Source organism: Leucoraja erinacea, chromosome 11 (assembly GCF_028641065.1).
Source record: "Leucoraja erinacea ecotype New England chromosome 11, Leri_hhj_1, whole genome shotgun sequence".
Lineage (NCBI taxonomy): Eukaryota > Metazoa > Chordata > Chondrichthyes > Rajiformes > Rajidae > Leucoraja > Leucoraja erinaceus.
This window is the reverse complement of record NC_073387.1, coordinates 21,629,125-21,646,688: the sequence shown is the minus strand read 5'-3', so window position 1 is coordinate 21,646,688 and position 17,564 is coordinate 21,629,125. Positions and strand designations below refer to the sequence as shown.

General features: G+C 44.7%; 1 protein-coding gene across 1 annotated transcript in view; it reads left to right on the top strand.

Annotated features, from left to right (window-relative positions):
• Positions 1–17,564, top strand: part of LOC129701362 (uncharacterized) — a 227,863-nt gene that overhangs the window by 26,415 nt on the left and 183,884 nt on the right. Inside the window, exon 5 of the mRNA XM_055642496.1 lies at positions 2,546–4,990. Coding sequence (XP_055498471.1) covers positions 2,546–4,990 — 2,445 coding nt within the window. The remainder of the gene's footprint in view (positions 1–2,545; positions 4,991–17,564) is intronic.

The following is a 17,564-nucleotide window of genomic DNA, read 5'->3' as shown; positions in this document are numbered from 1 at the left end:
CCTACCTTCCTTCCTTCCTTCCTCCTTCCTTCCTTCTTTCCTTCTTCTTTCTTTCTTTCTTTCTTTCTTTCTTTCTTTCTTTCTCCTTCTTTCTTTCTTTCTTTCTTTCTTTTTTCTTTCTTTCTTTCTTTCTTTCTTTCTTTCTTTCTTTCTTTCTTTCTTTCTTTCTTTCTTTCTCTCTTCTTTCTTTCTTTCTTTCTTTCTTTCCTTCCTTCTTTCTTTCCTTCCTTCCTTCCTTCCTTCCTTCCTTCCTTCCTTCCTTCCTTCCTTCCTTCCTTCCTTCCTTCCTTCCTCCATTCCTCCCTTCATCCCTTCCTCCCTTCCTTACTTCCTTCCTTCCTTCCTTCCTTCCTTCCCTTCCTTGCTCCCTCCCTCCCTTCCTCCCTTCCTTCCTTCCTTCCTTCCTTCCTTCCTTCCTTCCTTCCTCCTTTCCTCCTTTCCTCCTTTCCTCCTAATAATAATAATAATAATATATTTTATTGTCATTGCACATGTGCGCAACGAGATTTGGAATGCAGCTTCCAACCGATGTCATAACATAAATAACTAATACAATTTGGATTTAGATATCCCGAGAACATGGATTGTAAAAATACCAGTAAAACAGTCAAAACAGTTCAACAGACTAAAGTGCAGATGTGTCTGTGTGACGTGACCATTCGAGGGAGACAGTCCAGGGAGGGGGGGGGGGGGGGGGGGGTCACTCAGCAGGGCCGGTTCAGAGCCGCTGTAGCTGTTCCTGAGTTTGGGGGTTCGGGCGTAGGCCTTGTAACGTCTGCCGGAGGGAGGTAGTTTGAACAGTCCATTACAAGGGTGTGAGGAGTCTTTATGATTGCTGACGGCCTTCCTGAGGCACCGTGTGTGGTAGATGCCCTCCAAGGCTGGTAGCTGTGTCCCAATAATCCTCTGTGCTTTGTGGACGACACACTGAAGAGCTCTCCTCTACGCCTCCGTGCAGCTGAGATACCACACAGAGATGCCATACGTTAATATGCTCTCTGTGGTGCAGCGGTTCCTCCTTTCCTCCTTTCTTTCTTTCTTTCGTTCTTTTCCGAGCATTTTTTATAATTCAAAATAATAATTATGAGTCAAAATGCTTGCATTCTTTCTGTGTGAAATGAGTACTCATGAGCTGGTACACAATTAAATGAAGACGTGGGAGAAGTATGATGAGACCATTGTGTGCATATGTATAGAGTTCGGAGATCTGGTTGGTGCTAATGCAGCTCTTGTTACCGTCAATGCGCTATTGCATCTGGGATGCAGCAATGCGTCGAACCAAACTAAACTTATCTGAGGCGTTACGATTGCGATGGTATCATAAATCTCTTGACTATTGGGTTTGAAATCTCGATAATGAAAAGATGGTGCAAAGTGGTTCAAGAAATAAATTAATTATTAAATTTGCAAGATTCGTACTTGTTCGCTACAATGTGAAGGGGGGGGGGGGGGGGGGGGGATCTGGGGGCTGCACTACTGACTGCAGTTAAGCAGTTTTTGAATAAGTAAGGAATAGTTCCCTTGCTTCTGACTAGGTAATATCCGAACAGAACCAGCAAAAGTAAATAAAAACGTATATATTTTCTTCAATCATAGTATCCCGATCTCTGCAAGGGTTAACCATTTAGCCGGATGTAACTTTTAGACTCAAAGCAACATATTGACAGGAACTGCCATAATCATCATTTACCTAATGTTAGCTGTTGGTATGTCGAAGAAAACAGAAGATGCAAGAAATATTCAGCAGGTGGAGACAGAAACACAGTAACGTTTCAAATGGAAGACCTTTCATCGCGGCTCTAAGTTCTACTGAAATTTAATCAGCCCTCAAGTGTGAACCCTGTTTCTGCGCCTCCGGTGTGTTCGGGCCTGCTGAGTATTTTCAGCATTTCACAATTTGATCGACGATTTCCACCATATGCTGTTTATTACTGCTGTAATAGTGTCATTGTGACTTGCAATCAGTTCACATGCAGTAAGCTACTTCAAACGACTGCGTTTCAGTCTGGCAAAAGGGTGCTTGTCCTTTTTTTCAGAGTAGATACCATTTTTTAAACAGTCGAAAGACGTGAGGGTACGGCCATTCTGTGTGTTCCTTCTGCATATACACGTTAAATTATGTATATTGGGGATGTTCAAGTTTTGACCTCTACTTTTGTGAAATGGGTTATTTCCATAACCTTTTCACTGTATAGTCATTTACATTTCACTGATATACGTATACCTTTAAAAAGTGGTATGTGTAGTTTTTGGATTAGACTCTTTGTGTCGCTATCTACCATTGAGGAGATGAATAATGAAAAGCGATCCATCACCCACCTCCAGCACCGTATACACGGTGAAGAAGAAAGACAAGGGAAAGCAATCATACAGACTGCAGTCGCCTCTCGACCATCTTTATTCTTTTTTACGAAGAGACATTCAGCCTTGGGAGTTTGTGATGTATATACAGCGTTTTCCTGTGGATTTTTCATCGAGCCAGGTGGCTTGAACGTGCCTTCCTTTCTTTAGACGGCATTATCAATGAAAGGACGTCTTTATATAGATAATGCAAACGTGGTTTATCATTGCCCTGCTTTATGCCTGCGAATTTGTATCTGGCCAGATTCGTTACTCTATTCCAGAAGAACTAGAAAAGGGCGCCATGGTTGGCAATATCGCTAAAGATGTTGGATTAGATGTGAGAGAGTTGTCACGGCGCAGATTCCGGATCATGTCTGCTGCAAAGAAGCGGTATTTCGACGTAAATTCTGACGATGGCGTTTTATTTGTTCATGACAAAATTGACAGAGAGGAGCTCTGTGGTCAAAGTCTGACCTGTTTTCAGAATCTCGAGATCATTGTAGAAAATCCTTTGAAACTGTACCGTGCCGAGGTGGAAATAACGGATATCAATGACAACCCCCCCACTTTTAAGCAAAGCCAGTTACGGTTGGATATTGTTGAGTCAAGTCCTCCGGGGATTCGCTCACCACTACAGAGTGCGCAAGACCTCGATGTGGGTACAAATTCTGTCAACACCTATATGCTCAGCCCGAATGACCATTTCAAATTGGACATCCAGAACATCAGCGATGGAACTAAAACTGTATATTTGGTACTTGATGACTACTTGGATAGAGAAAAGCAAGTAATTCATAATTTGCTTCTTACTGCCGTAGATGGTGGGTTGCCAGTGCGATCAGCTAGCACCCACATTATCGTCAGCATACTCGACGTCAATGACAATGTGCCTGTATTTGATCAGGCGGTATATCGAGTGAAATTGGTTGAAAATGTAGCCACCAATACTTTAGTTATCAACCTGAATGCCACGGACTTGGACGAAGGCACTAATGCTGATATCATCTACTCTTTCAGCACCCACACTCCACAGAGAATACGTGAATTGTTTAGCGTTGCGACGCACACTGGGGAGGTTAGGGTAAAAGGGAAGCTGGATTATGAGGAAAGCAGCATCTACGAGGTGAATATCGAAGCTCGGGACAAAAGCCCTAATTTTTTACCTGTATATTGTAAAGTTGTTGTGGAGATCGTGGACGTGAATGATATGCATCCTGAGATAACGTTGATGTCCTTCCCTCAAGCATTACCTGAAAATGCAACAGTTGGGACAATGATAGCCATACTGAGTGTAACAGACCCCGAATCTGGTGCGAACGGCGCCATTCGTTGTATTATTCCGAAAGAGCTCCCGTTCGAACTGAAATCAGATTTCAAGAACACTTACATGTTGGTCACCGCTGGCCCATTGGACAGAGAAACTGTTTCCCACTACAAAGTTAACGTCACTTGCCTGGATGGTGGATCACCTCAACTTTTCGTCAATAAAGTTATACTGGTGGACATTTCAGACATTAATGACAACGCACCGCGCTTCACGACGACGTCATACACTGCGTACATAATCGAAAATAATACACCCGGTGCATCAATCTGCTCCGTTACCGCATTTGATTCGGATCGCGGTCAAAATTCTGTTGTTTCCTATTCCATTGTGGAGAGTCAGACCCAAGGACTGTCAGCCACATCGTTTGCATCGATTAATTCAGAAAATGGTATAATTTTCTCACAGCGTTCATTCGACTACGAACAACATAAAAACTTTCAAATCTACGTTCAAGCTCGGGATGCAGGGATCCCATCCCTCACGAGCAGTGCGATTGTAAACATTGTAATTCTCGACCAGAACGACAATTCCCCATTAATTGTTTCTGCTGTGAAGGGAAATGAAACCCAGTTGAGTGTGCCTCGATCTGCGCATCCGGGGTACCTTGTGACAAAGGTGATGGCAACTGATGCTGATTCTGGACAGAATGCAAGGCTGTTTTACCGATTAATCCAAGCTACTAGCCTGAAGCTTTTCACCATAACGCCAACTTCTGGAGAAGTCAAAACTAAACGTTTCATTGAAAATGGTGATACTACCACTCAGGTTTTTGTCATCTTGGTGAAAGACAGTGGACATCCCCCCCTGTCTAGCACGGTCACAGTCACTGTGTTATTGGTAGACGAGCCGAATAAAATTACTTCTGATTTCCATAATCTGTCTCAAACCATCGAACAGTCCTCAGATTTGGCCATGTACATTATTATATCATTAGGGTCAATCTCGTTCATACTTCTGGTGATAATCATTTTCCTTGTCACAACCATTTGTCTCAATAGCAATGAATCCGACCAGGATTGTTCCTTGAATAATTATTGCCCTGGACCGGAAATTACCAACCACGCACAGAAGCCCAATGCGCATCGTCAAATAGACACAGGTGTTCAACTCATGCCAAATGTAATGAAAGTAAGTGAGGAAGGGTCTCGATCTCAAACACGCTGCTATAAGGTTCGTCCAGCAACCAAACAGCAAAGCACCGTCTGTGTATTCCAGTCGCCTTCCGGTTCAATAACGCGCATACGCAATATAAGTGATCCTGAAGTGTTTTTCTCAGAGTACAAACCCCGGACGAAACAAAGCCCTCGCACTTCCAATGAGGTGAGTGCAGCTAATAAGAACCTACACCAACCATATATTCTTGAATCTAGACATTGTTAGCGTTTATTTAATGTCTGAAGTCAAGCTCATTTGTGTTAACTGATGCACCACTCAACACTGGAACGAGGGGACGTATTTACAAGGTGGCCATTTAATTATGTGGTGCATAGCAAATACAAACTGTGAATGGTGGTAAATTATTGGAAGTCTCTACACCAGGGCTGTGGGACTAGAGCAATGTGGATTGTTTATCAGAATTGATTGTAAAACTGATCAAGGAATTGATGGAAGTGGGGACTGGTACATGAGAAATCATAATGGCATAATTCATGGGAAGATAATTAGGCCATTCGATTCATCATGTCCACACCACCATTTAATGATGGCTTATCTATTTTCCCTTCTCAACCCCATTCTAGAACGTTCTCCCCATAAATCCCCCGCCCCTCAACCAATATCATCCTGAACAAAACAGGATGGGCTTGTGGGGCTGAGTGGCCCAATTCCCTTCATTCATTTTCAAAATAGAAATGTAGAGACATTGTTACATGGCTCTGAAACAGGCCGTTTGGCCCAACTCATCCATCCTGACCAAGCTGCCTAACTCAGCCAGTCCAATTTTCCACATTATTTGGAAGTTGATACATAGGAAAGGTTTAGAGGTATATGGGCCAAAGACAGGCACGTGGGCCATGTTTAGATAAGGCCAATGGGAACATTTAGATGAGGCAAATGGGACACGTTTAGATGGGGCATCTTGGGGAACATGGCGAGATGGACACAGTGACCTGTTTCCTGCAGTGTGACAATGAATATGACTCAATGCCTACTTTTGCTGCATCTCCCTCTCAACCCTTCTTATCCATGTACCTGTCATAATATTTTTTTGAATACATTTTGTCATTGCACCCGCTTCGATTATTTCCGTTGCCAACTCATTCAAAACCTCTACCACCCAGTGTGTAAATTATGTTCCTCAAGTCAATTTTAGATAGTTCCCCTCTCATCTTAAGCCTATGCTCTCCTAGTTTCGGCGCTTCAATCCCGGGGGGAGTAAACTGTGGCCATTGCCTATCTATCCACTCATAGGTTTATATAACCTTCAGCCTCCCATGCTCCAGGGCGAATAAAATATTATCCAGTCTCTTCTTATAACTTCTGCCCTCCAGTCCTAACAATACACTTGTGAATCTTTTCTGCACCCTTTCCTAGATTAGTAGTATCCTTCCTATATCTAGAAAACCAGAATTGCACACAACACTCCAAATACTTTCTCAACAACATATTGTGCAACTATAAGATAACATCCCAACTCTTCCACTCACTCTCCTGACCGATGAAGGCAAGTGTGCTAAACACCTCCTTTGCCACCTTGTCACCTTATAACCATCATGGAAACATGGGCTTATAACCCTATGTTTCCCACTTCAACAGCATTCCCCGATGCTCATCATTAACTGTTGTTTGGTGTGACATGATTTATTATATTTGTCATAGTTACAGAGATAAAATGAATAACTTTTGTTTTGGTACAATGCAGTAAAATCAAATCATGCAGTACATTACATTAAGCCATACACAAGTACAATAGTAAGTTGAAAGAGAGAGAAAAATACCAGTTCTGAGTATAGCATTAGAATTACAAAGAAAAAGTTCAAGGTCTGCAATGAGGTTGGTTGGAAGACCGAAACTGCACCCTAGTGATGGAAGGACTAGTTAGCAGCGGGGATGCAGTGGGGATGAATCTGGTTATACGTGCTTTCAAGCTTTTGTATTTTATGTTCGATTAGAGAGGGGAAAGGATGGAGGACAGGAGTGAAAATGGTCCCTGATCATGTTAGATGCTTTCCCAATGCAGTACTCAAATCATATATGCTCATAGGTTCGTAAGTTATATGAGCAGAATTAGGCCATTCTGCCCAACAAATCTACGCCACCATTCAATCATGGCTGAACTATCATTTCCTCTCAATCCCATTCTCCTGCCTTCTCCCCATAACCCTTGACATCCTTACTAATCAAGAATCTGTCAATCTGTAACGTAAAAATACCCAATGACGGCCTCCACAGCAGTCTGCAGCAATGAATTCCACAGATTCACCACACTCTGATGAAAGAAATTCCTCCTGATCTCCTTACTAACAGTACTTTCTTTCCTTCTGAGGCCATGGCCTCTAGTCCTAGACTCTCCCACTAGTGGAAACATCCTCTCCACATCCACACTATACAGAATTTTCACGGTTTCAATGCGGTTCACCTCTCATATTCCTAAACTCCAGTGAGTATAGGCCCAGTGCCATCAAATGCTTATCTTATGTTAGCCAAATCATTCCTTGGATCATTCTCGTAAACCTTCCCGTTCCATTGCCACCCGTTCTATTCAGAAGAGTGTAATCGGCACTCGCAAACCCCTGTTTTAACTGACTCTTCATTTTGCATTTGCGGATTCTCAGCATTTCGGACTTTATGTGAAGTCCAACGACGTTGAATGAAATTGCTTATCTCGCTAAACCATGGGTCGTGGCAACGGCAAGTCGTTTAGTAAAATAACATCCTGAAGCAACATCCTGAAGCAAACTCGTATTTTTCAATCGAGGTTAAGTATCTCCCTCGAGCTAGTTCTTGATCACCCTAACTCCCCTTGGTTTGGGTAAGCTCTCCTCTGCCACTATTGATGTCCATCATATCACCCCAGCAATCAGTTTTTCTACGCTGCAGTGACTGCGTGATAGCATATCTTTCTTTATGCACCGAGAAGGAAACTTCACACAGTAATGTTTGGATGTGCAGAGAGTGAGCAATCATGCAACCCACACATTAATTAAATTTTAGCACAAAGTGGAAGATCAACGTTGTTTAATTCTTGTTCTGTGGTCCAAGATTGTTAAATATTCATGCACAGCTATAAATACACTTTCACATATCTGGTGACAGTTGGGTTATCAATGGGGTTTTTGATGAGGAACTAATTGAAGACAAGAGATGGAAGCCCAATAGAATTATATTGGCATATACCAGCCTTGAGCTAAGATAAGTCTGAATGTGTGTCTGCAATTAAATGATGAGGGAGAGGGTGGAAATGGGTAATGTTACCGATATGAACAATGCAGTAGTTGTGATGAGCAGACGGATCATCTACGCATAAAAGGATCAAACTTTATACATTACTCCAATTCAAAATGACGGAGTGTTGGAATTTGACTTCAATTTGGAAATGAAATATGTAATGGAGAAAATCCTAAACAAAGATGTTGAAAAACTAGAACAGAAAATATGAGGAAAACTCAGCAATTCAGGCAGTATCATGTCATACGGTGATGTGATGGGAGCAGAATTAGGCCATTCAGCCGATCAAATCTATTCCATCATTCGATCATGGCTGATCTATCTCTCCCTCCTAACCCCTCCCGCATTCTCCCCATAACCCCTGACACCCGTACTCATCAAAAATCTACTAACTCTGCCTTAAAAATATCCACTGACTTGGTCTCCACAGCATTCTGTGACTAATAATTCCACAGATTCACCGCCTGTGGAATCTGTGCAGAGAAAAAAAAGCTAGTATTTTCAGTGAAGATTCTTCATCAGAGCAGCAATGTCGATCTAAACATTTGTTTCAGATAATGACAGGATGTTGCTTTTGTTACCAGTGCAAATTCAGAAAGTTCTTAAATTTTAAAAAAAAATGAATATCATGTGGCCAGTTAAGAATAACTTTCAGTTCTCATAAACAACCTTAAAAATAAAGTTCACATTAAAAAGAGAATGCCTGAAACTTCAATAGAAACACTCGGGATATTGGGCAGCGTCAATGGAAAGACAACCTGGGTTAGTTGTTCAGATCATAGACCCTACAGAAGAATTAAGACATCGAAAGAGAAGAAAAAAGTTGATCATCAATTGCAGAAAAAATGGAGGGGAGACAGATAGAAATCATGGAATATCTCTGTTCGGGACCCCTTGGGTTAATAGATTCAGGAACTCAATTAGAGAGGGAATAAGTAGGCAACGATATTTTAAAAAGAAAATGAAATGGAAGTTAAGGGGTTTTCTCAAAAGGAGAAATACGAAGATCAGGCAGCGTCTTTGGAAAAATAAAAGCTGCGCTAATTTGCATATTGGTTGCTCTGCAGCAGCAATTGTTATTCCAACATAAGCAAGAGAGCGAGTTATCGGAAGTAATGTCTATACAAATACGTAGCCGCAATGAAAACTTCGGCATACTATCTATCCATTTAAGAAATTATATGAGGTTAAATTGTATGATGTCTCATTATAGGTATGTAGCAATAATAGGAATGTTAGCATCTTATCAGTTTGTGCCAGGTCGGTGTGGTTTGTTTTACAGCTCATGCGGTCGCCGAACAGCTGTCCAAATTAATATTTCAGACGCTAGTCTGAATAAGTGTCCAGACCTGAAATGTCAACTATCGTTTTTCTCCAGAGATGCTACCTGACCCGCTGACTTACTCAAGCACTTTGTGTTTATCATTAATATTTATCCATTTGATTCATGGAAGTCATTAGTGTCCTATTAATATATATCAATATATTCAATAAGATGACCTTTGCAATAAAAAAATAAGAAATCTTTCTGCTAATTTCGTAATTTCACCAGAAACATTGTTTTATCCTAAAATCTGTATTTAGCGTTCTATTCTATTGAATTTTAAAAAAGACAAAATCCAGGTCACATATGGTGCCTTGGCTGGATGTTATGTTCCCCATGGCAATTTCTTAGATGAATCAACGTTGAAGTCTTCCTCTTAATCAAATTACAGCATTAGACAGAATCTAATTGGAGTTTTTTTTTTCTCCAATTAATGTCTCTGTATTTCCTTATATATGATTGCATTTCAAAAATAATCTGTGGAACCATTTGAAAATATATCCTGATTGATAATACATCTATTGATGCTCCTGAACACATCATCAGTGATGTAACCTGGGGTCATTGGGTGTTTCGGGTCTTTCAACATCAGACACCCTCACCCAGGCCACCCAGCCGTGGTTGATCAGACCACGACTTGTGTTCCGGCGGCATTCGCTCCTCCCCATGGTCCTCATCTCCTGATCCAGAGGCATCTCGAGGCCTTCTCTGCTGCCTCTGTGGTGTTCTTGATGGCTCTTCTACTCTCCTTTCCGTTAATGCCCAGTGCACTTGAGGCTTTGTAGAAAAGAAATGTGAAAAGAAAAAGATTAGTTAAAACAAATGTAGGTCCCTTGCAGTCAGAAACAGGTGAATTGATCATGGGGAACAAGGATATGGCAGACCAATTGAATAACTGCTTTGGTTCTGTCTTCACAAAGGAAGACATAAATAATCTGTCGGAAATAGCAGGGGACCGCGGGTCAAAGGAGTTGGAGGAATTGAGTGAAATCCAGGTTAGTCGGGAAGTGGTGTTGGGTAAATTGAATGGATTAAAGGCCGATAAATCCCCAGGGCCAGATAGGCTGCATCCCAGAGTACTTAAGGAAGTAGCTCCAGAAATAGTGGATGCATTAGTAATAATCTTTCAAAACTCTTTAGATTCTGGAGTAGTTCCAGAGGATTGGCGGGTAGCAAACATAACCCCACTTTTTAAGAAGGGAGGGAGAGAGAAAACAGGGAATTACAGACCAGTTAGTCTAACATCGGTAGTGGGGAAAATGCTAGAGTCAGTTATTAAAGATGGGATAGCAGCACAAGGTCCCACATAAGAGATTAGTATACAAACTTAAAGCACATGGCATTGGGAGTTCAGTATTGATGTGGATAGAGAACTGGCTGGCAAACAGGAAGCAAAGAGTAGGAGTAAGTAAACGGGTCCTTTTCAAAATGGCAGGCAGTGACTAGTGGGGTACCGCAAGGCTCAGTGCTGGGACCCCAGCTATTTACAATATATATTCATGATCTGGATGAGGGAATTGAAGGCAATATCTCCAGGTTTGCGGATGACACTAAGCTGGGGGCAGTGTTAGCTGTGAGGAGGATGCTGGGAGACTGCAAGGTGACTTGGATAGGCTGGGTGAGTGGACAAATGATTTGCAGATGCAGTATAATGTGGATAAATGTGAGATCATCCATTTTGGTGGCAAAAACGGGAAAGCAGACTATTATCTAAATGGTGGCCGATTGGGAAAGGGGGAGATGCAGCGAGACCTGGGTGTCATGGTACACCAGTCATTGAAGGTAGGCATGCAGGTGCAACAGGCAGTAAAGAAAGTGAATGGTATGTTGGCTTTCATAGCAAAAGGATTTGAGTATAGGAGCAGGCAGGTTCTTCTGCAGTTGTACAGGGTCTTGGTGAGACCACACCTGGAGTATTGCGTACAGATTTGGTCTCCAAATCTGAGGAAGGACATTATTGCCATAGAGGGAGTGCAGAGAAGGTTCACCAGACTGATTCCTGGGGTGTCAGGACTGTCTTATGAAGAAAGACAGGATAGACTTGGTTTATACTCTCTAGAATTTAGGAGATTGAGAGGGGATCTTATAGAAACTTACAAAATTCTTAAGGGGTTGGACAGGCTAGATGCAGGAAGATTGTTCCCGATGTTGGGGAAGTCCAGGACAAGGGGTCTCAGCTTAAGGATAAGGGGGAAATCCTTTAAAACCGAAATGAGAAGACTTTTTTCACACAGAGAGTGGTGAATCTCTGGAACTCTCTGCCACAGAGGGTAGTTGAGGCCGGTTCATTGGCTATATTTAAGAGGGAGTTAGATGTGGCCCTTGTGGCTAAGGGGATCAGGGGGTATGGAGAGAAGGCAGGTACGGGATACTGAGTTGGACGATCAGCCATGATCATATTGAATGGCGGTGCAGGCTCGAAGTGCCGAATGGCCTACTCCTGCACCTAATTTCTATGTATCTAGAGCAAGTGCCCTGCAAAACCTCTGCAGCCAACCTCGATGGGCATACACCTTGCCTTCCAGCCCTGCTTACGGCAATCTATGACCAGCTCTTCGTACTTGGTCAGCTTCCTCTCGTGGGCCTCCTCCAGACGGTCCTCCCACGGCGCTGTCAGTTCTAACAAGACAATTTTTTGGTCTCCTCTGAGATCAGGAGAATTTCTGGCCTCAGGGTGGTCGTGGCAATGTGCTGTGTGAACTTCAGTTGTTTCACCAGGTCTATAGAAAACTGTCAGTCTTGCGCAATTTTCAGGATTCCTGACTGATTCCTAGCTGCTGTGGTTCTTGGCAGCTGCACTCTGGCCTTCACGAAGGTGATCATCTGGGTGATGGGCGTGCTCGTCTGCAGCTGCTAATTTCAATGCTGATGGCTTCTGCAATAGGGTTAAGAATCTGGCCAGGTGTACCGGCTCTGCCCTAGAGCCTTCGGGCAGCAGCTCAGGATGTGTTTCAACGTCCTCTTGTCTGAGCATTGCGGGCAATCTGGAGATTCCGCTTTGCCCCAGATGAAGAGGTTCGATGGGCTGGGCAGGACATCGTACACTGCCTGGACCAGGAACTTGATGCACTGCAGTTTGGCCTGCCAGAGCTCAGTCCATGTAAATTTTCAGTCCATGGCCTGATCCCACCTTCTCCAGGCCCCCTGCTGCCTCAAGCCAACTGCTCCGGTGGACCTCCCTCCACTGCTGCCCTCACTTCCTCCTGGACCAGCCTGTGCCTCTCCTTCCCCTTGGCCTTGTCAAACTTCGGAGTTGGGAAGATTCCCAGACCAGCTCTTCCCCGAGTCACTGCACCCACCAGGACTTTGTTGTGCATCCAAGACTCCACTTGCAGCACGGCTTCGTTAGCTCTTCATTTCCTCCCAGTTTTCACCTCCACCCCTGCTTGAGCCACCTTGGGGTCGCTGGAGTCCCTGTACAGCATCACCTCTCTGGCCAGAGTCACCTTAAACTCCTCCTCCAGGGACTTCAGGGGCAGCTGGAGCTTGGTGTTATTTCCGTTCAGGGCGATGCTGCTAAGGCTCCTGGGCAGTCCCAGCCACCTCCTGAGAAAGCTGCTGACTTTCCTCTCCAATCTCTCTACAATGGATATTGGGACTTCATAGACAAGCAATGGCAAGAGTATCCTTGGCAGGATACCATGCTGGTAAATCCATGCCTTGAACTTGCCGGTAAGCCCCGACCAGTCCACTGCTCTCAACCAGCTCTCCAGTGCCTGACAGGTTGACTGGGCTGATGCTGTATCCTTCCTTCAGACTGCTGCTAAACACCTTGCCAAGAGTCTTCACTGGGCTTTCGGAGACAGTTGGGATTGGTGTCCTTTCGATACTGAAGTGGAACCTGTCCATGACTTTGCCCTTCTTCAGCACCAGTGTCCTTGATTTTCCTGTCTTAAATCTCATCCTTACCCATCCAATCAGTTTCTCCAACCCCTGCAGGATCCCACCTCCAGGCACTGACTAAGTGGTGACATGCAGGTCATCCGTGAAGGCTCTGATTGGTGGTTGGCGCATTCCTGCCTTGGTCCGAGGGCCCCTACACTCTGGCTCAACAGACTTGACGATCATGTTCATCGCCAAGGCAAAAAAGGATCACAAAGATGGTACAGCCTGTGATGATCCCAACCTCCATTCCCTGCTGAGACTCTCATACTGAACTAGTTGTAATAGTCCAGGATGAAATCTGCCACTTGGCCTGGCACATGATGCTTGGCCATGAGTGTCTGGATCAGCTTGTGCGGTATGGAGCCGTAGGCATTGGCCAGGTCAAGCCAGGTCTCCCTTGTCCTCCCTGGCTTCTCTGATGAGCTGGGTCACCACTCCCATGTGCTCAAGACACCCCAGCACTCCAGATAAGCCTCCCTTTTGCACTGAACTGTCAATGTAGCCATTTCTGGAGAGGAATTTGGTCAGCCGCCTCGCCGCTATGCTGAACAAGGAGATGATCCTGAACTGATCGATCTTCTTGGAATCTTCTTCCTTTGGGATCCAGACTCCTTCAGCATATCGCCACTGCAGCGCCACTTTCCCTCTCCTCCAGATGACTTTCAGGATCTTCCACAGCCATTTCAGTAACAAGGGGCAGTTCTTGTAGACCCTGTAGGGGACTCTGCTCGGGCCAGGGGCTGAGCCAGATCTTGCTCTCTTCACAACATCGTGGACCTCTTTCAGGAGTGGCTCTCTACTATCAAACTCCTTGATAGGTGGAAGTGGTTTTATCGGGATGTTGCACTGGCCCAGCTCCTGCTGCCTGACGGGGTCGCCCTAAGTTGTCTGGATGTGCCAGATAATGGGTTATTATTGTTCAGAGTTTTTGTCCGAGCCAAGTTTAATAGCCTGATGCTTGTGGGGAAGTAGCTATTCCTGAACTTGGTCGTTGCAGTCTTCAGGCTCCTGTACCTTCTACCTGAAGGTAGCGGGGAGATGAGTGTGTGGCCAGGATGGTGAGGGTCTTTGATGATACTGCCAGCCTTTTTGAGGGAGCGACTGCGATAGATCCCCTCGCTGGAAGGGAGGTCAGAGCCGATGATGTGGAGGGCAGTGTTTACTACTTTTTGTATTCTTTTCTGCTCTAGGGCGCTCAAGTTGCCAAACATAGCCACGATGCAACCGGTCAGCATGCTCTCTACTGTGCACCTGTAGAAGTTCGAGAGAGTCCTCCTTGACAAACCAGGAATGTCTTACCTCAGATTAGGAGACCAAAACTGTACGCAATACTCCAGGCGTGGTCTCACCAAGACCCTGTACAACTGCAGTAGAACCTCCCTGCTACTATATTCAAATCTTTTTGCTACGAATGCTAACATACCATTCGCTTTCTTCACTGCCTGCTGCACCTGCATGCCTACTTTTAATGACTGGTGTACCATGACACCCAGGTCTCGTTGCATCTCCCCTTTTCCTAATCAGCTACCATTCAGATAGTAGTCTACTTTCCTGTTTTTGCTGCCAAAGTGGATAACCTCACATTTATCCACATTATACTGCATCTGCCATGCATTTACCCACTCACCCAGCCTATCCAAGTCACCTTGCAGCCTCCTAGCATCCTCCTCACAGCTAACACTTCCCCCCAGCTTCGTGTCATCTGCAAACTTGGAGATGTTGCATTCAATTCCCTCGTCCAAAGCACTTCATCACCACAGACGTTAGTGCCACTGGTCGATAGTCATTGAGGCACGTCACCTTTCTCTTCTTGGGCACCGGTGTTATTGATGCCCTTTTAAAGCAGGTGGGAACCTCAGACTTCAGAAGTGCGAGGTTGAAAATGTCCGTAAAAACTCCAGCCAGTTGGTCCGCACAGGTTTTTAGAACACGACCGGGTATACCATCAGGTCCAGGCGCTTTTCGAGGGTTCACCCCTCTGAAGGATTTCCTGACATCAGCCTCTGTGACTGTGAGTGAAATACCATCACAGCAAATGGGAACTCTGGAAGGCACATCAGCATTCTCCCTATCAAAGTGTGCATAAACCGCATTGAGCTCGTCAGGGAGTGATGTTTCGCCGACATTTGAGTTGCCTCCTTATTTCGCCTTGTTGGAGGTGATGGCATTCAGGCCCCGCCACAGCTGCCGAACATCTGTCTCATCCTCCAGTTTGGAGCAGAAGTTCCTTTTGGCCTATCTGATGGCCTTGCCAAGGTCATATCTAGACTTCTTGTAGACCACTGTATCATCAGACATGAATGCCTGGGTTCTGGTCTTCAGAAGAATGCAGATCTCATGGTTCATCCAAGGCTTCTGGTTAGGAATCACTCAGAAGGTTTTTGTTGGGATGCAGTCCTCCACACATTTCTTTATGAAGTCTGTAACCACTGTGGCATATTCATTCAAGTTCGTTGCCGAGTCCTTAAACATTGCCCAGTCTACAGAATCCAAACAGTCCTGGAGTTGTTCCTCTGCCCACCCACCCCTCCCCGCCGACCAGCTCTGTACTGTCCTCACCTCTGGGGGTGCGCTCTTTAATTGCTGCCTGTAGGCAGGATGAAGCAGCACCACGGTATGGTCGGATTTATTGAAGTGAGGGCGAGGGATAGAGCGATAGTCATTCTTGTGGTGGTGTAACAGTGGTTAGAAACATAGAAACATAGAAATTAGGTGCAGGAGTAGGCCATTCGGCCCTTCGAGCCTGCACCACCATTCAATATGATCGTGGCTGATCATCCAACTCAGTATCCCGTACCTGCCTTCTCTCCATACCCTCTGATCCCCTTAGCCACAAAAGCCACATCTAACTCCCTCTTAAATATAGCCAATGAACTGGCCTCAACTACCCTCTGTGGCAGAGAGTTCCAGAGATTCACCACTCTCTGTGTGAAAAAAGTTCTTCTCATCTCGGTTTTAAAGGATTTCCCCCTTATCCTTAAGCTGTGAACCCTTGTCCTGGACTTCCCCAACATCGGGAGCAATCTTCCTGCATCTAGCCTGTCCAACCCCTTAAGAATTTTGTAAGTTTCTATAAGATCCCCTCTCAATCTCCTAAATTCTAGAGAGTATAAACCAAGTCTATCCAGTCTTTCTTCATAAGACAGTCCTGACATCCCAGGAATCAGTCTGGTGAACCTTCTCTGCACTCCCTCTATGGCAATAATGTCCTTCCTCAGATTTGGAGACCAAAACTGTACGCAATACTCCAGGTGTGGTCTCACCAAGACCCTGTACAACTGCAGTAGAACCTCCCTGCTCCTATACTCAAAGCATTTTGCTATGAAAGCTAACATACCATTCGCTTTCTTCACTGCCTGCTGCACCTGCATGCCTACTTTCAATGACTGGTGTACCATGACACCCAGGTCTCGCTGCATCTCCCCTTTTCCTAGTCGGCCACCATTTAGATAATAGTCTGCTTTCCTGTTTTTGCCACCAAAATGGATAACCTCACATTTATCCACATTATACTGCATCTGCCAAACATTTGCTCACTCACCCAGCCTATCCAAGTCACCTTGCAGTCTCCTAGCATCCTCCTCACAGCTAACACTGCCCCCAAGCTTAGTGTCATCCGCAAACTTGGAGATATTGCCTTCAATTCCCTCATCCAGATCATTAATATATATTGTAAATAGCTGGGGTCCCAGCACTGATCCTTGCGGTACCCCACTAGTCACTGTCTGCCATTCTGAAAAGGATCCGTTTACTCCTACTCTTTGCTTCCTGTCTGCCAGCCAGTTCTCTATCCACATCAATACTGAACCCCCAATACCGTATGCTTTAAGTTTGCATACTAATCTCTCATGTGGGACCTTATCAAAAGCCTTCTGAAAGTCCAGATATAACACATCCACTGGTTCTCTCTTATCCACTCTACTAGTTACATCCTCGAAAAATTCTATAAGATTCGTCAGACATGATTTACCTTTCATAAATCCATGCTCACTTTGTCCAATGAATTCACCACTTTCCAAATGTTCTGCTATCCCATCTTTAATAACTGACTCTAGCATTTGCCCGACTGCCGATGTTAAAATAACTGGTCTGTAATTCCCCGTTTTCTCTCTCCTTCCCTTTTTAAAAAGTGGGGTTACATTAGCTACCCTCCAATCCTCAGATGTTTGGTGTTTGACCACGGCGTGCAGCTCCTCCAGTGCCAGACGGACGTCTGCCTGGGGTGGGTTGTAAACCGCGGTCAGGATGATGGAGGTGAATTCCCTTGGGAGGTAGCAGGGATGGCACTTCACCGCCAGA